This window comes from Macrobrachium rosenbergii, chromosome 11 (genome assembly GCF_040412425.1).
Source record: "Macrobrachium rosenbergii isolate ZJJX-2024 chromosome 11, ASM4041242v1, whole genome shotgun sequence".
Lineage (NCBI taxonomy): Eukaryota > Metazoa > Arthropoda > Malacostraca > Decapoda > Palaemonidae > Macrobrachium > Macrobrachium rosenbergii.
Window position 1 is genome coordinate 50,107,414 of NC_089751.1, and position 24,593 is coordinate 50,132,006.

The window sequence follows — 24,593 nt, forward strand, 5'->3', positions numbered from 1 at the left end:
GGGCTACTGAGAATAGGGACCATCACAGCAGATACTACAGTAAGAGAACAAACCTGACAAAAACAAGAACTACTGAAATGACTAGGATCTTTATGAAAACTGTGACATAAAACTGTTGCACAGCTTACCTGGCAGTCTGAGACACCTACAATGAGGCATGACTGAAAATACTGGAACATAAGTGATACCACCATTAGCAAATCAAAAATATAAAATATATTACACAAAAGTATTTAAGCTAAATTCAGGAAATTACTGAACTCAACATCATAACAAAACAGCACTATACTCATACAAATGGTCCTAAAACAAGGGCAAAGAGAAAAAACAAATGCAACAAATTTTAATAAAAAATAATTGCTCTAACTCAATTTTGGAACTTACAGCTAAACCTTACATTCTGGACCAAAAACCAGGAAAATACTTTCTAAATAGATGAAAAAACCTTTCCTGAGTTGAAACATGCATGCAAGTCGGTTGCAAAATATCATTCACTGGATAGCAGAACAAAGTATCGTTTAACACCAATGCACTAAGTCAATCATTACAGCCAATCAATCACCAGCTGAAACAGAAAGGTATTCACCAAAGATCATTAACTATACTTTGAATGAGCAAGGTAAATGCTCCGTTGTACAGTCACAAACATTTAAATATCACAATCTACAAAATTGCCTCAGACAGTTCTGAAAATTAAAAATTGGTGAAACAATCCAAGAGCTGCGAATCAGTTGGCAGATTTGAGCCTAGTTGCTTAAAGAGGCCAAGGACACCTATCCAAGTTCCAACTGTGCACCACTTGCCAGTGAGCAGCCAACTTCTTATTCCAGGATTGGTGACATCTGGGAATTCATAAAAATCCATGAAAGGATAAAATATTTCCATCACCCAAACAAATAAATAGAAAAAATCACACTGCCTCCAATCTCAAATGGAAAATAACAGTGGAAGAAATTATACGTAAAGCACTTTCAAGAGATAAAAAATATGATGCTTAAGCATCATATTTTATAACCACCAAGTCTTTCAGTTAACCATCACATAGGAGTGATAGCTACAAGTAAAATACAAAGGTCTGTGCATAGTATGTATGCATAATCATCTGTGCACAGTATGTATGCATAATCAACTGGAAGTTACTTTAACTGAGAATGCACTGTACTCAAGTCCTATTTTCACCAGTTCTGAGAGTGGCATACAAATGGTGTAAAGAGCTATGTTAGTAACAAACTGAAATGCTACAATACAGCTATCAACTACCAAACTTTGCCAAACTACTGTATATGAATCAGGCTATTATGTTTCAACTTGTATCACCGAAGCTATGGGAGCAATCTTCTGATTAATCAATTCTGTGTATTTTTCTCTCATAAACTACAAATCTATTGTCTAACTGCTAGGAAAGTGAAGATTAAATAAATATCTAAGGTTGGTAAGCTACAGTAAAATCTAATCAAGGGATTACATTTTACTGCTCTACTTTTCAGCACTTTTCCTACTATTATGCATCTCAAATTCCCATACGACTTCATCAGTCTTAAGGAGGCATGATAATGTTATATAAAGGCAAGAAGAAATACACATGGGCATCATTTATAATTATACAAATTAAAATCATGTTAAATTTAGGCAACATCAAAACTATGACAATTTTAAGGAGAGTGAGTTATGACTGTAATTTACCTCAAAGAGAAAAAACTAAAAGCAAAAATAAAAATAAAAAGAAGAGCTTAAAAGAGATAATTGCACTTAAGTATTTCTTGATGCCACTTGAATCTTCTCAGGAGTAAGCATAAAAATGCAGATGCCATTGTTATTGTTATGTATAAAAGAAACTGTAACATTATTTCCAAGTGGCTTTTGCCTTAGTTTTTTTCCTTCTACTGCTGTTCACACACACACACACAGTATTGTACTGTATTAACATTTTGTTTGTTTGTTAGACTATCTGTGTTTTACTCTTGTTATTTTCTTTCTCTTTTTTGCATTAACAGACTTTCAGTTCAATGGATTTTTGCTTTCCCAGGTTGACTGCCTTTTAGGATTGTTCTAATTTTGAATAATAATAAAATACGGTAATCATACAGGAAAATATAGTCATAAAATGTTTTCATAACTGAAAAACCTAAGTCACTTGTGGCAAAAAAAGCAAACAGCAAATTCATTTAATCTAAGGATATGCTTTACTAATTACACACTTTTGCCATTTGAAAAAATATTTTCTGATCATAAAGTTTTACCATCTCGGACTGGCTGTTTGAGAATTCATCATAGGGTTTTAAAACTTCCAGTTTTGACTCAAATGATATCATGTTTTACATTCTATACAAATATCACTCCCTAATCTAAAGGACAAATAACAAGCAATGTGTATACAACACACATTAATCTTTTAACACAATATTTCTATATTCAAAGGTACAATATTTACATCTGGTTATGACAACAGCATGCTATAGTGTATCAATTTGGTCCAAATACCTCTGTTATACAATTAACAGATAATTTTCTGTAATCCTTTAATTTTCTAAAACAAATGCATCCATCAAAATTCATTCACAACATGAGAAATAAGAACCAGCTTAAAAAGAAGTTTACGCAAAAGCTTGAGAGTTACATTTGCAACTATTGTTTACGACTATACAAGAAGGAATTGAGGAGGAGTAATACAGTGCTTACCAACTATAGTGAAATACAAATGTTTGCATACAAAAAGGATTATGAAAGAGTATTGGAAAATTATTCTTAAAATATATCTTGCTTTAATCAAAATACCATTTTGTAAAAGTATAAAATTTGTAAAAGATTACACACTGAAATAAAATGAAGCAATAAATGTTTTTTTCTTTGTTAATGAATTGTAAAAAATGAGTAATCAATAACACTCATTGAAAGGCACTAGAAATTCAAAAGACCACTTGAGTTGGCAAACAGAAAATAGCAGTGCACAAGCCTATACCTTGTATGTGTTCAAGAGACAATTATACAGTAAGTTTCACAACAGACAGATGTTTAAGATAACAGGAGTCTTCACAAACAGATATCTTCAGTAAGTCAAAAGGGAGTAAGCTACAGATAGGGTTCTAAAGCAATGTACAGTATTCACAAAGACGGCCAGATGGTGCATTCAAAAATACTTTGCTAACACTGCTTTAGGTGGTTATACAGATACAGAGAATGAGTTGTCTAGACTACATTAAATAAAGGAGGACAAGTAACTAGTGTATGGCTAGCTTTATGAGGACTTTTTGAAGCTCAATGGTCTGGTAAACTAATAAGTAAAATTAGAGTGTACTACTTTATGATCACAGCCTGGTTAGTACACTATATATTAAGTGTTACTCTCAAATTTACTAAGTAGTAATGCTCAAGACTAACACTACCGAAAACAATGAATATCAAAGATCAATTTGAAAAATTCTTTGTTAGTATATCTCCAAACTGCTTCAAGAGGGCATCATATCTTGAAAATTACTGTCAAGTTAGAATGAATCAAAGTAGTTTATCAAAATTATACTTGTCAAAAATCAACTATTACTACAAGATATGGTGATAAAGACAGCTAAGCATATGCGGAGAATGCAAAACTACTCATCTTTTGACTAAGAAAGGAAATACTGAATCTGTCCAATTTTTCCAGCAAGACCCTGCTACAGCAATGCATACCTCTTAAGATATGTTTGATACTGCCTTTCTCTTATAAGCTCACATCAAATTTCATTATATAAATTCATTAACGTATGGTTTACATAGAATTCACAGTGAATTTTGCTTAAAACCTGAATTAACTGAATAATCAGCCAGAGATTAATCCACTGTTTGCACAGGTTTCTGAATAAAGGCAACTTTTACCAACAGGACATCATTTTCCTCAAAATATAACTTGTGCTATGAGACAGTAAAAATAACTACCTTAACATTAAAATGTCATCAAAAGATGACTAACATCATCTTTCAGAGATTATGCTTAATAAACATGCCTTTGCTCAACAAGCAAACCTAGTACAAACATCTGTACTTCTATAATTAAAAAAGAAAAACACTAGGTACTAGAAGTACTAGATTTGACTGCACAGCCACAACTTTTACCAAAATAACAGACAGGCATACAGTGCAACTGTCCTCAATGTGACTTGGTAATATAAGAACTCTGAAGTATCACACTTGATTCTGAAACTAGTCTCACTAACAGCACAATATACATACAATTTATATATATACTCCATTATCACAACATAGGTTTAAATACGAAATAATAATGTTAATGCTTACATGCAGGTTCAGGAAAAGTCATGCACTAATGACAAAAAAAAAGAGGGAGTAAAAACTAACTTTCCGAAAACAGAACAGAATTAAAAATGAAATGCTCTCAAAACAGAGAAAGAGGGAGAGAGAAACTTATTTTGTATTGCAAATTAACACACAAAAGCTTATCCTTGTTAAAAACACTATATTGTGATGGTAGAAAGGAAATTCACAGGCACTAAGTAAAACAGTAGGCTGTGAATTTCAATGGTATCAGTTTAAGCACTATTACAACCATTCTATGATAATTTATCATGGTGTGGTTAAAATTTCACTTGGAAAGTGTAAAGCAAAGCCTGTGTCTAATCATCAACATAAGAGGAAAATCTAACAAGAGAAGAGGGCAATATTTCAAATAAAATCTAGTAGGCATACATAACAATAATTCAAAAAATCTCCTAATACACATGTATAACGATAATTCAGAATGTAAGAGAGGCCTCCATAAAAAGACTACAAAATGTAAGAAATACTGATCCTTTTTATCAAGTTCCTTTGATATCATCAGTACTGCACAACTAATGTGAATCATATATAGCTGGCACAACACTCTTTTATCTCTAAACACTATATCAGCAAAGAAGTAATTAAACTTTTGATGCATATAAAAATCTGACAGGAAAGAACAGAATTCACCTTCAGTTTGTCAACAAAACAGAACTCTCAATGAATAACGCTAGGAGGCTATAACAAAACAGAACTCTCAATGAATAAAGCTAGGAGGCTATAACATACACATGAGAAATGTGTTATATACAAGTCATTGGAGGGAAATGAGGCTTTTAAGGAGTAAATTACATGCTGATTGGTTCACCCTTGAAAGTACTCAAGTCACTGATCTTTAAACAAACTTGATATGCCATTAGTAAAGGAACTTTGGATCCAGACTCCTTGAATGCAACTGATTTTTCTTGAGTTATTAAAGAAATTCCTAAGCAATAAATTTCTAGTTTGATGATAAAGAATTCCAATGTCATATTACAATGTTCTACATAAGTACAAATCTACATTGATATTCATTGGCACAACCATCCATTATTGTGGTTTTAGTAACAGAAGAAATATATTACTAGTTGATGTTTTACTTGTTAAGAGGAAAGTATACTAATAAAAAATATACCAATCCTGATATGCGTATTACGCTAAAATTTCAGCACACTAACCACATTCAGTAGAGAAAACCCCATGACGATGAAAATTTAGCTTTCTCAACTATGATGTACAAGAGTAATGACCCCTAGTAAAGTTGATGATTTTCAATTTTAGGATTTACCGATACAACCCATTACAATACTTGAGCTTGTTACTGTACAGAAGACTGACTGACTAAAGACGGAGAGACAGCCCTGAATGGAGTAAGAATCACTGTTTCCTCACCACTTATCTACTTTCAAGCTTCAATCATAGGAAAGGGAGGGGGGGAATTAGAAATATGGTGATGACTTACATTTATAGAGGATAAAATTTGCCTTAAAAAGTTTTATTCATTCCTACAAAGTATAAACCTTAATACTGTATAGTCTAAAATTTAATTACCAGGAAGGTGATTAGAGTACACTACAATGAAAAACTAATTGAAAATATTTGCCTCGTGAGATCATTTAAAACTAGATGTGATGTGATATAAGAAATCTGCTCTACCAACCTCCCAAATCACAACTTTAAATACCACGTGCTTACAAAGAGGCACAGGCAGTGATGTTAATGTCTTTAACATGGCTCCGAGCACAGTAAAAGTGTGAAGGAGGAGGCTTCCAAACCTATGAAGGTGCATAGGATCTTGGTTCTTCAGTTGCCAATATCACCAGCAAGGTACTTTGACTTAACCAAATAACTGTGTTAACTGTCCTTTTTGTGGGTCAGAGATTGTGGTCCTTGGCTGCAAAGAGGATCACCAAGACACCAGAATAAATCACGAAGGAGATGAGAGAACCCCTATTCATCTACGTTCAAGATGAGACCAGGAGGCAGGCCTGCCTAACCTTCCAAATGATCCTGATGAAGGCCTTATCTTTGTCTGCCAATCTCATGGATTGGCTGGATGACCAAGTACAGGGGAACAATTGCTTTAAGTCATAAGAAGTAAGGAGAGAAACAGGTACTAAAAGCACACTACAAATACAAGTAAAGGGAGGGATAGTTAATACCCAAAATGCAATTCAAAGGAAGGGTAGTTAAGGTGATGTTTTGGTTTATGAAAATTTGGCTTTCAGAGCCAAGCACTAGAGTTCTTTCAGCCATTCAGCACTTACAGTAAAACGAGGGAGTTGGAGTGGCTGGATAACAAGATGAAAGAAAGTGGGAACGGATGTAAAGTAAAAGGCTAAAAAGTGGGTACAGCAAGGGGCCAAAAGGACTCTGCAAACAACCTTAGTAATGCCTAAAGAGCACAGTGTAAGGAGCACTTACAGCACTACCCCTACAAGGGTAGCTAAGGTAATGAAAGCCCCACTCTGAGGCCCATTCTATTTTGTTAAAATAAAGGAGAGACAATGGCCCTAGAAAATGCTTATTTCAGAAATTTTCCAATTCTTGGATTACCCACTCTGTTGAGGATACGTACACTGGCAAGGTCCTTGTGGATTATGGCAGAACTAGGGTGACCCATCCTATGACTGTTTTTTCTCTCTACAGACAGAGGTGTCTCGAAAAGGTCATGCTGTTGAAAAATATGAATGTAAGAAAGCAGCCAGTTATTAGCTGGCAAGGGTTTACTAGACTGTTCAGTTTTGGCCTGATGATTGTCCTACCTCAATCAGGACAGATGCTATTATATGAACTTAAAAAAATTTCTCTATAAAGCAAATGTTGTGGAGGTTACAGTGACAGTAACTGGAATCGAGATGCCACTACAATGTTGGTAGTCTATGGGATGTTCCAACTAATTCTAACAATTGCAAAGGAAGTTTCCCATGTGCATGGATTGAAATCTACTCAGGGCTAACAATTAAATATCTCTCTGGCTTTGCTTGGAGACTTGAAAAGAAGGCCTAGAAGGATATCTCTTCTGACCAAGTGAACAAGTCATTTATGTTGAAACCAGGCATGATTAATAATCCAGAGATCTATATTCTGTTCAGTTCTTAAAATTACATGGTTAAGAATTTCTCACATTTTCAAGCTCATCGCTTGCTATCAACACAGAATGTGCAAGAAACAGACAAATGGTTTGGTTTTTAAAAAAATTCTACGACAAAATGGTAGTGTGACATAAAAGAAAGCATATGAAGTGTTCTTGGTGAACAATAAAAGAAAAATGAGAACCATTAACATAATTACATTACTGAAAGATCAGTATAAGCATTCGATTATTAATTTCATTGTCCCAATGTTTTATTTCCATTTGGGTCCTTGTCATTTTAACATTATCATAGTGTAATGTGAGGATCTATTCCCTACAACTTGTGTATACAAAAAATTCCTGATTAAAGTGCCTTGAAGCTAAGTAATTTGAGCATAAAAATTTTTTATGCATAATCAAGTCTTCCCTTACAACAATCACATATCTCTTTACAGCGTAACACTTTTCTACCCCTTTGAGATTTTGATGACATCAAATGGCATCAAGCAAATCCCCGTTCTTGAGATTCTGATGGTGTTCAATGACATAATCCGTAGTATCCACAAATATTCTGACATTGGGTAGTACTGGGATTGTCAGATGTCTGGTGGTTGGTTCAAGTTTACCATCCAGAAAAAGTAGGGACCATTCAAAGAGAATTATCATTAACTTTCTAAAAAGATAATTTTTAAGAAAATACTGCACAATTTAATTTTTTCCTTGTATTTTGTATATCCAATAACAGGCATAAATAGTAATAATATGTATACTGTACCAATATAATGGATATCTATCACAGTTTTTATGATGCAAAAAGAATATATGAGTGTTCTTTTTCTAGAATGTTGTTATTTATGAAAATTAAATTATATTCTGATCATAGCTTCGTTGTTTTACATTTTTAAACATGCTAAAAAAAGTCTGCACAATTATTCAGCTTTAATATGATACCGCACCCCGCATTATATCACAAAAATTAATTTAGAGAACATTATCTACCAACTCAAATAAACAGGAGGCTAATAAAATATCGAACGGTTTTAATAGCTATCATTATGTTCCAATGGACCTGAAATCACCCATGATGATACTGAGGTCCCTATGCAACAAACAAATATTTTAATGTGGTGTACATAGCTTATTAAGTCATCACTTTCCACAGGCATCTTTCCTTAATCATCCCAAATATCATGGATACAGAAGCATCCAGCCGTAAAAATCTAAAGAGACTGATCAGCTAACATTACTCATTATTACTATTATCAAATAATTTAACCTAATCACTGAGTTAATTTATTTAGCTCTTACAGAGCTGGCCCAAATGATTTGTTTTTATTAATGATAAAACTTAGATTTTATAAGCTCCTTAAAAATTCTATAAATGGGTTCACTGAAAATGGTGGAGAATGTGATAAAATTTCTTAAAAGTTCTTTTTCCAAAACTTGCAGTTCATTGTCAATTAATTATATGTTAGAATAAACCTTTTATTCAGTTTACTGTACATTGTACCAGAAATCCACCCTTTTTCAAAGCAACAAATAAACAAAAATCCAAGATTCACCTTTAAACTTTAAACCACATATTGGTGAGGTCACCCAATATTTCCAAACTCTGTAACATTTGTAATTTATACATGTTAACTTACTCCTGATGCAACAAATATGCATTCATAATAACACATCCTGATAATACTAATATTAAAACATTACTGTACAGTATTCTGTAATGCATAATTTCCCATTCGATAAGTTTCATTATTTATCTCATGGAAATTTTCATATCAGCATATTCCTGAACAGAACTGCCTGTTACCTTATCATACACAACATTAAAATTTACAGTAACCTTTTGAGATTCTGATGACAGTTATCATCATCATCCATTTTTCAACCTCTGAGATTTTGACAACTATCAGATAATTTTTAAATAAGTTTGCCAAAAGTTATAAAAAAGAAATAAAAAAATTTGAATATGGCACATTTGGATGCTTTCTGTTGTCATAGAGACTGTTATATATGTATTCTGATTTATGGTGAATTTTTTTTTAAAGTAATACTGTAAACTGTAATTCTCCTCAGCAAAGTTATGCCACTTAAGTATAATTTACATTTACATTTAATTGTGTTGCGTGGTATCATATGTGGCTTAAATACTGTCGTAATGAATTTAATATAATTGGAAAAAAATTTATCATACCTTTACACTGTGTAAACACAAATTGGATATCTCTTTTCTCTAATTTAAAATGACACCAAATTCATTAACATAGCATGAAGTACAATGTTACACAGAACGATCAAAGAAAACTATTGCTTAGCATTTTTGCTCAATCAGTGAGGTGAGTGTTCTGCTGTAGACAAATTTGACCCCCGCCCCTACAACATTCCTTAAATGGTTAAGTTTTTATTTTCAACATATTCATTAGCATTTGAGCCTCACATTTCATTTTTGAGTCTGTTAATAAAACATGACAAAATTTATATCTTTCAAGAAAAGTTAAAAAAGATGGGACAATGGTACAGTACTGGCACCCCAAGGGACAATTCTGGTGGCATCCAGAAAATAATTAAAACTTACTTTCAGCAAAACCATGATAGTTTTCAATTTATAACTTTAAGGATCCTTGCTATATTTTTTCTATTTCTACAGTTCTCCAGTGAATTTGTTATTTTTACATATTAATCACTTATAGTTCATAAAACCAAGTTCTAACATTCTTCCATGACCATTTACTCTATTTCTAAAACTTTATGCACACCAAGAACTATAAAGATAAAAACTGGCTTTGTCAAGGAATTAATCCTTTAAGCACTAGGTGGTCCACTGTTAATACAATTTCCAATTCAGGATGTGGAATGAGATTTTTTGCCATTTTGTCAATATTCAAAACACTGAATTCTTTCCAACAGTACAGTGTTGGAAAAATTAAAGTACAGTACACAGTTCAGTAACTGTGTTCTGTACTGTACTTCAATTTTGTTATGAGTCAGAGTATGGAAAAAAAGGAAAAATACAAGGAATTCTTCACATAAGAAAAATGTAAATGTGCTCTATTTCATAGCATTTACTAGGATTACAGTTTTGAGCCGTACCCATTTTCACTATATACATTACTAAACTATCTTCATTTGTATTTTTTTATAAAAACGTAAAACTAAATAACAAGAGATTAATAACCGAAAAAAAAAGCTTTAAAGTTTTCTCAGAGTTGACCATTGCATCTATTTCATTTTTCATACAGACACAAGGAAAAAAAATACCCTTCAAATCTTTTCTTAAGGATCAAAAAGTGTTAGGCTGAGACATGGAACAGTAAATTAGAGGAAGAGGTTAAGAAACCCTCACAGTTTCTATGGGAAAGTAGCTTGGTGGGAAGACATTATGCAACCATCCCACAGTTTCTCTGGAAAAACTGGGAGGAAAGAGGCCATGCAACCATTGCAAAATTTCTCTCAGAATGTAGTCCATAGGAAAGGGATTATGAAACATCACAGTTCCTCGGAGAAAGTAGCCTGTCAGGAGGAGATGAAGCAACATCACACAATTTCTCTTGGAAAGAAGCCAAGAGGGAAGGGATTAGGCAACCACCACAGTTTCACAGGGAAAGGATGCCTGCAAGAAAGGGGTTAGACCAACCTTCCACATTCTTCCAGGAAATTAGCCTGGAGGGAATGGCTTAACAACAATCACACTGATTCACTGGAAAAGCAACCCAAATAGAAATCATTCAGTAAGCAAAAAATATGTAGATTTCATCCTGATTCTGATCCCAAAGGTACAAATTAAAAAATAATTGACTATGGTATCTGAGTGACAAAGCATAATCCTGAAATGTTCTTGAAAGTGAAGATGACTCACAAATGCAACCTATGCCTAAATGGATGTACGTTATCAGTAACTATCATCAAATACGTAAAAACTGAAACAAAATGAAAACTGTAAATGGTGATAATGACTATATTCAAAGGCAGAATCCAATTACATTCAAATAAAAATTGACTAATGCACTTACAACATACAATGTCGGAACACCGATATGTAAAATGTTATTTTTTAGCATATAATTTACAATATATTCTTAGTGCCTTTTTAAAAGGAATAAATTAGTTTTAACATGCTTGCAGTGCAAACACCAATTTCATATTCAATGTCTCATTCTTCGTTCCAATGACCATATTCATATACAAGTATCCTATAAACATATAAAGACTAGACAAATAAGATTTCAGCATTCTTAAAACATTCCATTTACAAAGTAAAAATAACTATGATACAAATAACCCTGTAGATTGGCTAACTAAAACTTACAGCCCACCAATCTCCAATTTACTTATGCCACATTGTGGCTAATTCATAAAACAACATTTTTGGAATCTCTTCTTCAAAGCATTCTGCAGAGGACATGCAGTGATTACAATACCGAAGTATGGGTTTCAGTGAGGAATTCTGTTTACTTCCTTCTTCATGTACTGTATATACTTAATCTTATAACAATTCAAACAAATACGATAACAAACATCATTAGCATTTTTTCTAATAATTCTGTTACTCATATTTTATTCTTTGACAATAACATTATTTTTGAATGTTCAACTCTCAGCTAAACACAACTGCAAAACTCTATATTGGAAAATTTAAACTGGAACCTCTATAATACTCTATGACCTCCTTTCAAATTTTGAGGCTCCTTCAGGGAAATTCTTCCACAAGGAATGCGTACTGTTCAAATTGAAGAAACGAATCCCTCCACAAACTGCTTACGAAGATTGTTGTATTTTATGACCTACCGATCAAGAACCCTGAGAATCAAGTATTGTAAATGCTTTATGACCCGTCACAAAGCAGTGTTGGTCTTTTTTTTCATTCACCCTAAAAATTACACAAACTGTATACAAATGTGAAATATTCATTTTTACAAAATTCATATACTGTACATAACCTCCGTATTTTTTCAGTCTATCAAAAGAAATAGCCTTTTCACCATGAACATTACTTTTGAGTAAGAATAGAAATATCACCCAAAAATTACTGTCACTTACAGATATCACCGGTCAGTCCTATTTTTCCTTGTATGCGGTGCATTTCTCGCTGCTATACGAGCTGATCCAGAATGAAAAGACCTGAAGAGGAGAAATAAAGTTTTCTAAAAATATGCAAATTCATCCTCTAGCAGTTCCTATTACTGTACTGCTATTGAAACCATTCTCTTTGAAGCTATCAGTAAAATTCATGTTAGTAGTTAGGTCCATCTAATCCACTTGCATAAAGAATCATCTTCACAAAATACATATTTTTCCACACCATCAATTAAATTGTTAATAATCCAAAAAGCATGGGTAAGGAATGCCCAGAAAAAAAATTCTCCACTTAAATTAGAATAAATTACAAAGCCAAATGAACCTGATCATCTACCTTCCAATCATATGGCACCATTAGAAGTATCAGATCAAGGATTTACTGTGTAGTAAAAGGTAAAAATTCCAAATATAGAGACCCAGATTTCATCACAGAAACACTGCTTCCTCAATACATTGCTGGGATGATGAATATACTATGAATACAACAATAGTGGTTAATTTATGAAAGCAATAATATTGAAAGATGTGGAACATCAAAAGAGGTGTGTATTGCCATACCCATGGTCAGTGGCAAAGAACCCTTTGTTAAGCAAAGCAAAAAGAAAAAAAAATTGTCATCAGAGAAAATTATTAACTTGAGGTTGTGACATGTTAACAGTCCTCCTCAAACTACCCATTCTCTGCTATTTCCATCACAAGCCCAGACAATTACTCCTATTGATCAAGATATTCCTTTAAGGGGCAGTCTTTTCATTGAAGGAGACAGCACATATCATGAGGCGGTCTGCCTGCAAAATAAATTTTACCTGATCCATTTTTTTGTATTCAGGCCATTCTCTCAGAGGTAGGAAACAAGAGTTTCTGTAAAGCTTATGAGTGTGTTATAAATCCTCTACCTTATACAGTAATGGTCCTACAATGACAAATTTTAAAGTAACTTGTATTTTTCCTAACATACAAACCTGCAGTCTTTATATATGGTAATACCTTGAGCAAAGCTGGAAACCAGCCATTCAATTCTTAACAAGGTCGTTAAGTAGTTAACTACCGGCAGTAAGGTGTGTTAAAAATCCTCTACCTTATAATGGTCTTAAAATCTTGACTACTTTTTGTGTAATTATTTAGCATATAATCAGAAGAAGAAGAACTATGATGTCTAACAGAACTATGATCCCTGATACTGTACAATCTTGCAAACATGTTTAGTGATCAATTCATCCATGGAAGAAAAGTCAGACTTTTTCAAAAGATTAAATTTTAGCAATACAGTAGTGTGCTAACACTCACCCTGAATTACTTTTCCCAAGAATATGGTCCATAATGTTCAATGTTGGTAATACTGTATATAAATTTTAGTGGCACGGAATAAAAAACTTACTAGTATATATTCAGTTTGCTAAAAAGATATGCCACCTTAGCTGCTTACATATAAATAAAACATGATTAAATACTTACCTAAGTAATGGAGGAATCTTGTTTTGATTTGATAGGAGGGACTCAATAAATCCTTCAATGAGTACATACACAAGCCTTTTATTCAGTGCAGGCCACTGAACTGTGTCATAAACACCAAGTACCCCACGAGCTGTTGTTTGACTACCCAAAATGGCTTTCAGTTCATCTGAAAAAAAAAGTAATCCTCATCATACAGACACACACAACAAAGATCAGCACATGCTGCCTTTCCCTCCCGTATAACAACACTACTGCATACCTTACCATAAAATAAATCACTGTAAAGAAAAGCAAGATATTACCTGATATGCTGGCAAGCATCGACATCCTAGCAGCAACTCGTGTTCTCATTTTAATGCTAACGTCTCTTTCAGGAGGTGGTGGAGCTAGTTTTCCGTCAGGCCAAACAGATTCTCTGAAATCAACATTAGAGTAAGCTATGTACTAACGCTTTACAACAGCAAGCTGGAGGTTTGATTTACGTGGAAAGAAAAGGTACTTTGACTTAGTATGGGGGTTTTGGATCATTCATTACCTTGCTGCTAACTCTAAGATGATGCTTCTTTTTGTACACACCACAATCATCATTATCAACATTGGTTTCACAACAAACCCATCATTTACGATAGAGTATACTTGTGGTCTTCATAAACCCCGACTCATAATTCTTTAATCATAAGCAGGTTGAATGCTAAATGGATGATTGCCAAAATGCAGGAGCTCCTAAAGATCCCAGGTTTTAAGCATGATGGAAAAATTAATGTATGAAATTTTGGCCATGTGGCCCACCACTGGAGCCAGGGAGGCCATGTACTGATGTATGAAATTTAAGGAAAGCACAGGCACAGTTCATTAGCAGACAGAAAGAACTTTAATTTCATTGCTTCTAGCATATGACAAAACTTTGTAATCTTAGTCGTAGCAAATTTTGAACCTTTTCCACAAATATCTTTATTCCCAAATTATCATCTTTTTCCAATTTGCTAATGCTTTTTTCCAAAACAGAGATTCATAAAAAAACCAATGAACTTTTCAATGTAAATCTGGCACTGGCTGGATGGGTCCTTGGTAGGTTAAAGATTAGTAAGTGTTGGACTAGTCAGTCATTTCTGAATTACCACCCTTTGTTTCTCTGCTAACTTTATTTTCTTCCTCATTTGTCCATTAATAGTGTTCATGACATTTCATCACTGACCTGTCACTTTAACACATCCCTTTTGTGTCTCATGCTCAAATCCCAGACACATAGTCCACCTGTAGAGGAAAAAGATGATCTGCTGGCTCAGTAAATTGCTGCATGTACCTATAGTCCTTTACAATCTCATTCCCTTTTATTATACACTTTTTCTTAATGCTGGTGATAAATGAAATACACTGATGATTTCTTCAGTTTACAACTGCACACTGAGGAGGAAGCATGATGCTCTGAAACTGTATGTGATTCTAAATATATTTGTTCTTCAATTTGTGGTTTTTTCAAGTTTCAAAGGTCGATACTGATCTGTTATCATTTCAACTACATAGTGTTGTGTATAGCAGGGGCAGTTTATTTTTGTTCATAAGCACTTAAATTTTCACTGTTTTGTAATGAATTTATTTACTGGCTGTTGAAATGTGTCAAATTATTACGAGCTGTTAGCCACCTACCAGGTGGTTTGAGGTTTCTGTCTGTCTGTTTCTTCTAACTGACATTGTGCTTGTTTTGAATATACAGAATATACACCAAAGATAAATTTAAATTCATTCACTCCCTCTCTTCCCACTGGAGTTTCAAACACATAAAAATGCCAATTTACAGAAATTTTTATTGGAGATGCTGTGAGCCCTGCATTTTCCCTTAGAGAATCCTAACTGTAATTATGTATTTCTTAAAGAGCTGGTTACATCATAATTGCAGCTTCAAGTCAAGGTTAAATATGTATGTTGTAAATACAGTATAATGATACCAGCAATGCTTGTAACAATGATGCTTTTATGCATTAAGCTGAAGTATGTTTCACATATCACAGAGTATTTACATTTTTGTGTACTCAGCAAGCAGTAAATCTGCTCTGCTTTTGATAACTTCCTGAAACTTTTCATCTGTATTTTTCACCCATGTTTTCAAATACCCATAATTGTATACCCAAGTCAGGGGCCAACAGTACTTCATTTACTTGTAAAGTACAAAGTTTATCAACTTCTTAACGTGGTAAATGGTGAGTTCTTGTTCTTGCTCAATATCCTTAGTAACTGTGTGTTGGGGGTTACCATGTCTTTCCTTTATTTTCTTTCTGTGTTACCTAAAGCCTTTTTGTAAGATTTTAAATATGTTATGTATTTTCTCTTTAAAATTTCATATTTTAATTCTCATGAGCTCATTATCACCAGCAATTGAAAAACCAGGTTTCACTACTGTTCAGAGTGTTTTCACCACTGACTCAAGTTTGTACTTCATTTCTGCTTGCCCAGTTTGGGAACCAGCCAATACTGCCTCCTTCTTGGGTTAGCCTGAGCATTCCTTTTCCAGTTTTGCTTCTTTGGTTTTTTGTATTTATTTCTTTTTGATAATTTACCTTTTAGAGTTCATTCAATACTGTTTTACTTTTACTGATGTGAGGTTTTGACTAATGCTCTTGTGAAGCAATAGTTAATTTCCTTGATTATTGCATTGTTTTGTTTAATCTAATTTCATATTTTGATGCCCATTAACCTGTAAATTTGATATTCCTTATCATTTTCTGAGATTTTCCTTCATTATGTGAATTTCTTAAACAATTTTTTCCTACCAGTCACTCATCCTTCAATTTATACCACATTTGGTGTTTTAGTAAGTGTGAGCCAGCAAACGTTTTCACTTAGTTAGGCCCTGTTATCTACTTTTACTGTTTTTTTTTAACCTGTGACAAATTTTCCAACCAGGCCCCTACGGACCGACCTCTTACTGCCTCATGGTGTTGGCTGAAATGCTCTCCTAAGCTGATGTGTAAGACATGCCATTATGGCTGGTGGATTAGTGGTTTCTCTCAACTGTATGAGATCTTAACCGTGTCGAACAGCAAAGATTCTGATGGATGCATCTTTGGTCTATTCTGCTTTTGGATCTATATCTGTGTCTTTCTTCAGAGTTATGTATCGAGGAACATAGTTTATTAAAAAATGATTGCTCTCATTCTAGTCTCTGTCACAGCTATTTCTGACATACTGATTGCCAACCAAGGAAATGCTCATTCTTCCAGCACATGCTGATAGAGTCACACTCCTCTAGAATTCAGGAGGGTATATTCTTAAACTATGTCTCCTCGACCTTTTCCAGCTGGTTCTTTTAAGCTTCCAAAGTTGCCGCTGTCTCTGCCAAAGCCCCCATCAGTCTCTGCTCCTGCATTTCTAGCTTCCATCACAAATATAGGAGATAAGTCTGTGAATGCAATGTTCCTCTCTCAGCTACAATGAAAAGTTTTTTCTGATAAGCAAAGCCACTCAAGCCCGGTTGTGGTTGTTCACTGGCTCTTAGCTTAACGAGTAGCACCTGTTGCTGGAGTTCTCATCCACTACTTTGATTTCTGCTGTCATGGACCAGCCTCACTGCCTCCTGAAGTTTGGAATTTTCAACCTTCTCTGCTGCGTGCACCCATTTTCAGGGCTTCTGTTGTACCATTGTAGCATTAAAACCTGTTGCCAAGCCACAGCAAGAAGACAATCATTTACCTACACAGAGACCTTGTAACTCATCCTTGCCTTGCCCACCTTCTGCAGTCATCCTTGAAGCAGAGGTTTATTCCCTTTAGGTCATGGCATTCTGAAACCTCCTTCTAGAAAGCTACCGTCACAAAAGTTATATCCAATGTATATGTAAAAGACGTCTTTCTCTGCTACATAGAACTGAGAGAAATTCACTAAAAACACTCTTAACACTTTTGAGATATGTCAAAACATACATATGGCAAAAACGTAAATGCAAAAGTTAAATACCATAACATCTGGGAGTTTCAAGAGTATAATGGACTTGATCTCTAATACACAAAGATTAGGAAACTTACCTACTTCAAGCCCTGGGATCTGCCTACACAAGTGCAGTGCTATTGGTTGACTGCCTTTTTCTGTCTTTCTTTTAAAAGATGCTGAAGAGACTGGGATGATCAGCAAAAGGGCTACTTATAAGTATGGATCTGTTGTGAAACTTTTGTAGATCAAATTGACAACACTAAAATACTGTTACAAGACAAGATCTGACAATACTAACTTGAAAGTCTTCACATAATCTGCAACCTGCTCAGGAGAAGTAATAAAGGCTACATAATCAACAATTCTTCGGTTCACTATATCACCAAACATTGCCTTTAAAATTTGCCGCAAGAACAACATGATACGCCTTCGGAACCACTGGTCCTTGCTTCTCAGATCAAAAACTTCATCCATCAACAACAGCAAAATTCGAAGTGGAATGTTTTCATCTCCCTGTACCACAAATTAATAACATTAAAATTAGTATGTGCTTAAAACCCTTAGAAACAAAAATGAGAGGAACTAATTACATACAACAGTTTTACAAAATACATATATATATATACAAACCTAAGCCCTACATTAAATTTTCAAAAACTTGGTATGTCAAAACAAATAACATGTAAATAAAAAAACTTGGTATGTCAAAACAAATAACATGTAAATACTAAGTGTACTTGTGACTGACATTGTATCAAAGTAGAAAGTTCACTCAAACAATATACACAAGGCAAAACCTGAAAAGACAGTGCAGTACAGTACCTCTAGGTCAAATGATCCTCTATGACCATACTCTACATTAGCTGCAAGTCGGGGATGAGAAGTCTTCACAAAGCGTCTATAAATTCCATCCACCATTCCATCAACAGTATTCAGCACAGTGTCTGGCATTGACCTAACAGCTTCACTCACACTACGGACCCCAAGCTTCAATGGCGCTACCAAGTTGTCCTCCACCTAAATTCAACATTACCAGAAAGTCAGATGCATAATACTAATACGCTTGATATACTTTGCCCAAATAGCTGACAATTAAAGTGACATTTTACTCAAGTGCATTAAGAATAATTTGATACAAAGGAATCAATAATAATGTTTACATAAGGAAATGTCTCTCAAGACACCTTCTACAGGATAAACTGTGGCCCATTTCTTAGCTTATAATCATCAATTATATTTGATTTTGTGTGTGAGCATTTGTGCTTTGGTACGATGCTGTGATATAAATCATTATTATTATTAAGACAATACAGGCCTTGAAATACATTCAATTCTTGGTAGTAGAACTGCTCAGCAAATATCAAACTGAAGTAAGAACGAACAATAAACTACTAAAATTATTTTCATATTCAAAGTTGAGTTTTGTAAAATAATGAAGAGATATTTTGTTACCTTCTTTGCAAGATTGGGAGGCTGTGACTGAAGGTAAGAGGTCTGATCCAAGAATCTTTGTATCTCCTCTTGTAATCCAGGGTGGGACTGCAAGGTGTGGGGTGCAATGATAGTTTGCAACCATTCATCGAGCTCTGATTTCCGTTTCTCTAAAAACCACGCAGCAAGATTATTTAACATTCGTTTGCTTGGGAAGGATATCGATGAGAGGTCAATAAACTGGAAAAAATCCAAATCAAAATAAAATAAAATATATACATACACATACAAAATATATTTCATGAACTATTTCACACAACTGACATATGATAGACTGAAAGATAAAATATTTCAATGTAGCTGATGTATTACGATAGCTAATAATACTCCATAATTTCCTGGAACAGAACAAATTTCCCTTACCTTTGAGCATATGGAAAGATGGAAATCATGAAATTCTGAGTATCGTCTGAAAACATGCCACAGTTCTTCATGTCCCGAGCCATCCTTTCGCATGACACTTACTATGTAAATGGCATGTGACTTGCTACCTTCACGTACAATTTCTACCAAAATAGAAAATTACATGAGCCACATTTAGCAATGGCCAAATAAATCAAAGAATCATATACATTTACTACAGATCTCCAAACCACGCACAAGACATAACAATACATACAAGTAGAGGGAATAATTTCTCAAACCTGTGTCAATGATCTTGGCAGTTAGTGTATATGGCTTGATGGTGAGACTTGGAGATCGTGTATGGCAAGGAGATGGATGCAATGACCCACCAGGCTGTGGTGACTGCGCACGTGATGATCCCCTTGATACGCTCTTTATAAATATAAAACATCACATTATTACGATTAGGGAACAGTATTTGATTTAGGCATAAAGCCAAGCACTGAGACCCATAGGGTCATTCAGTGCTATGATGAGAATAAATGAAAATGGAAATTATTTACTGTAATGAGTTTTCGATTTTGACCTTTAGAATGTCTATTATGGAGATTTAATTTCTAATGGAATTAAAACTGCCATAAATAAGATAAAAAAAGACATATCTATATAAAATTATATTTTCATAAAAACCATTACAATATGACCCAACATGACATGAAACATACAGTATACTCTAAAAACAGTCTTAGTCAAATATGGTTAACATTATCAGCAGCTAATAACCAAATTTACATGCAAACTGTAGAAAAACATAACATATAGAATTTGACTCTAAATACCCTAACTAAAGGGGGAGAAAGAAGTTAGATCCAATCCAGTGCTTGGACATAAGTTTTCCAATATACTATTCCATACAGATACCCAGTTTTCCAATTATACTACTCCACACAAATACCTAATGTATGATGTTACTTGCCGCAGGCCTCAGGAACTTTTTATTTAATAATTACACACATAAGATTGAGCATACTCTGACATCAGGCTCACTGATCGTTAATGTTTTGCTTGTAGAATTATCATCTTCAACAGACTGTTCTTGCATACAGAGACAAAACATAGAAGGTAATCAGTTGATCAAAGTAACAACCACCCACTAAGACACTACCATCAGAGGAAATAGGACCCTTTTAAGACTGGTCACAGAGTCTGTTATAAGACCTCTTACCCTATTTATAACACTTCCTCTTTGCCCACACATATACTAAATAGTCTGGCATTTTCTCGACACATTGTTTCTCTTTCTCTAAACACAAGACTACACTGAATATAAAAACTTTATTTTTCAGCCTCATCAAAATTCCCAGCCTTAGAGTTAAAAAACTCAAAATGAGTTAATGATGTTGATCCAGAGTTGGTTGAGATCTCCAGTAGGGACATGTGGAACTTGTAAGTGATAACAGTTCCAAACCAAAAAAATTGGTTTTCAGAATGAAAGGGGCCCAAGTGCCTAGCAGCCTTTAAGTACATATATTGTGCAAAGAATTTCTGGGAAAAAAAAATAAGGCATGCTCATTAACAATGGCCCTATAAATTTGGGAAGTGGTGGAAATGCTGCCAGGAAGATATGTGGACATCTGTTGTGCTCAGGAGGTAAAGTATACAGGCTGGCAATTTCACCAGTACAGTAGTGTTGGCACTGAGAAATATAAATTCTGGTGGAATGGCAGTGAGGTAAGAAAAATAAGGAACAAGCATACTGGTCAAGGATGAAAACGCTTAAGATGTGGTATACGTAAGGAGTAATAAGGACTAAGATGACCTTAGGATAAAAGGTAATGTATATGTTTTTTGTTTATTTACTACAGTCAGGAAGACCAAGATACGAATATTGTACTGTAGAAAGTATTTTGGCACAGTCAGATGGGATACTGACAGGCAGAGACATATGGCAAAATAGGAGCGGACATGGCTGGTCTTGAGGATGTTATAGGTATATTTAGCACAGGAGAAAGAAATCATGATGGAGAAGCAGTACTGAAGTTTTGCTACAGCCAAAGGTTGAAGTTGCTTAACACAATGTTGAAGAAGCCAGGAGAGAAGCTGACAACATATCTGAGGACAGACAGCACCGGAGAAAAGGTCTGTAACACAGTTATACCAAGTGAAGCTGGCTTTCCACAAATTAGATTTCAACAAGCTGATTTAACAGTGGGGATAGAAGGTAGTTGAAAAAGAGCAGGTCAAAAGAAGAAAAACATGGAAACTGAGAAAGAAAGGAAGGAATATAAGGGAAAAGTGTCAGAAAATGCAGTCTCAAAAAGTGGCTTGTGAAAACTGCTGAAAGAAGAAATAAAAAAGGCAGCACAAACATTAAGTGATGTGAAATCAAGGAAGGATAAGAGGGGCAGAGAGAGTGATTGAAAAGGCAACTGAAAAGAAGAGAGCCTTCAAGTTTTGGCAGAGAACAGGCAGGATAAAGAAGCAAGCAGGGATAAGAAGAAGGGGCTAAAAGGCAGGTGGAAAGAGCAAAGAAGAGTTGGAGGGAATGGAATTAAAACCTCAACACACAGCAAAAGGCAGACAAAATATATTTAGCAGGGCATGGTGGCAGAGGTAAAAATGTATCAGGGGTAAAGTACTTGAAAAATCACAATTTTTGAAAGTAAACTGTATTTTTCCCAACTATCCAAACCTGAGGTCCTTTACATTTGGTGGCTGTGCTCTCATGGCCCCCGAATGTAAAGGACCAATGGTTTGTATATCGTGTTGGAACAACTGAAAATTACAGAACTATAGTTGAAAATAAAGGGATACTGGAATGATGGAGGCAACACTTTAAAACTTTTGAATGAAGAAAGTCAACATGAAGTGGAGGAAGCAGGCATATTGAAGAAACAACATGCTGAAGAAACTGAAAGATGCTGAGGAAGTTTAAATACAGAAAAGTCCCAAGACCATCCACAATGACTTAATAACAGCAGCAGGAGAGCCAGTCATCTATAAACTTACTAAGATTATACAAAAACCTGATAAAGAAAGAAATAGGAACAGAGTCACAGACTTATAGTAATGGTACATGTACACAGGAAAAGGGGATGCCCTACAAAGTGGAAACTTCAGAGGAATAAGACTGCCTAAGCATAATATGAAAAACTTGAAATGGTGCTGGAAGAATGGATGAAAATAAACTGTTAAAATCAATATCATTCAGCCTGGCTTCGTGGCAAAGAGGTCAACAACAGAGGCAACCAAAGGAAAAGTAACAGGAAGAAATTATTGTCATTATTATTTTGTGTTGAAAATTCAAAGAGGGTCTCTTCACAATCTATTATTATTATTATTATTATTATTATTATTATTATTATTATTATTATTATTATTATTATTATTATTATTATTATTATTATTATTATTAGTAGTTTAACAACACAACTGAGTCCAAACACTTAGCTCTCATAGGACTGGCCCAAAGGGTTTGCTGTTTTACATTTTATCTAATACTGTAATTTGCAATTCTTTAAAAATTTTGTAACTGGATAACCTCAAAATTATGAGGATTCTGACAAAATTTCCTTTATTTACTTACTTGCAAAACTTGTCATTTAATGTAGACTGAAGTTTGGACATTCACATAAGACATAAGATGTGTATACATGCGGAGGAAGAGATTACACTACATATTTGTAGATCTTAAAAAGGTAACTGACAAAGTACAGAAACAAATGCTCAAATTGGCAGAGGGTGCTGGAAAATCCAATTAGCCTATCATAACGCTAGTTTAGAGCAAAGACAGTGGCAGCTGTATCGGTACAACATGCACCTGAATGATGGCACAACGAAAGTCAGTGACCTAACTACTTGTCAAGTTCAACAACTAAAAAACTAGAACTTACAGATAAAAGATAAGAAGATGCAAACAACAGAAGGCTTATGATATGAATGCATGAGATAATGAGAGGGCTGAGAAATGCTAAAAATAGGGAAGACCTGGAAGAACCATATAAACTGAATTAAGGTTCATGGGTTGATGCCCATGCAACGGAGATCTTCCGTCATCTACACTCAAATCTTGTCAACTATGACTTTTGGGACACAAAAATAGGGCATATACAGTATATATGATTAATGGGGTTGTTGTGAAACCAGTAATCCTTATTGTTTACTAGAAATCTGATACCACTTTTAATGCTATCTAAAATAGGACATTTTATTGCAAGTTTTACAAGAAAAAATCAAATAATTTTACAAACAAAAATACGAGTAATGAGCTAATCTATTTTGAAGAGAAATTAATTTATATATAAATAGCTTTAATACATGAAGCTTCAAAGAAAATGCATTTGTTACCTACAGGCAGTAATCTACATAAACTAAGCCTATACAGTAATGATTCATTTAGAATCCCTGCAAAAGGTACATATATTAATATATAAAAACATTCCAAGAGGTGGTTAATCTAAAATTAATTGGATGTCGTTAATTCAAATGCTTATCTGGCAAGTATTCACTCAAAAATGGATGTAAAAATTGTTATGATCGAGATGACAACTCCACATGCAAAAAATTGGTTCATAAATTAAGCGCGACATAAGATACCCCAAAAATTTCCTATGCATTCATGATGGAGAACACTGCAATTTAATCCATTTAACACGATAATGATTGCCAGTTGATTTCATGGACAAAAATCTGGGTCAGAAAAGTAACAAGAATTATACCTTGCAGAACCACAGAAAGTTGGACAATCTAGGCTTCAGTGCCTCATCATGCATAAGGTACAAAAATGTTACCCATATGAGAATGTCACTTATAGTGTAGTACACTGTAAAGTGGTGTGGTACCTAAAGTTCTTTGTACAAGCTCCTTTCCTGGAGGTTCAGTACTTTTTACATTTTCCTTTCAATTCCCATCCATTCCTATTAATGGCTCAGAG

The 24,593-nt window shown here is 34.3% G+C and overlaps 1 protein-coding gene across 5 annotated transcripts in view; it reads right to left on the reverse strand.

The window, feature by feature from the left end:
• Nucleotides 1-442: 442 nt before the first annotated feature.
• LOC136843437 (sorting nexin-13-like) overlaps nucleotides 443-24,593 on the reverse strand; it is a 57,712-nt gene continuing 33,561 nt past the window's right edge. For 3 of the 5 annotated variants that reach the window (XM_067111929.1, XM_067111927.1, XM_067111928.1), the window contains 8 exons: nucleotides 19,960-20,092; nucleotides 19,679-19,821; nucleotides 19,277-19,495; nucleotides 18,647-18,841; nucleotides 18,123-18,337; nucleotides 14,203-14,315; nucleotides 13,901-14,066; nucleotides 11,311-12,487 (listed from right to left, as the gene is read on the reverse strand). In XM_067111929.1, the coding sequence (XP_066968030.1) occupies nucleotides 12,412-12,487; nucleotides 13,901-14,066; nucleotides 14,203-14,315; nucleotides 18,123-18,337; nucleotides 18,647-18,841; nucleotides 19,277-19,495; nucleotides 19,679-19,821; nucleotides 19,960-20,092 (1,260 nt within the window). In that variant the 3' untranslated portion in view covers nucleotides 11,311-12,411. Of the gene's footprint in view, nucleotides 566-8,292; nucleotides 12,488-13,900; nucleotides 14,067-14,202; nucleotides 14,316-18,122; nucleotides 18,338-18,646; nucleotides 18,842-19,276; nucleotides 19,496-19,678; nucleotides 19,822-19,959; nucleotides 20,093-24,593 lie in introns of those variants that run through there. The other 2 variants (XM_067111926.1, XM_067111925.1) reach the window with 2 other exon arrangements.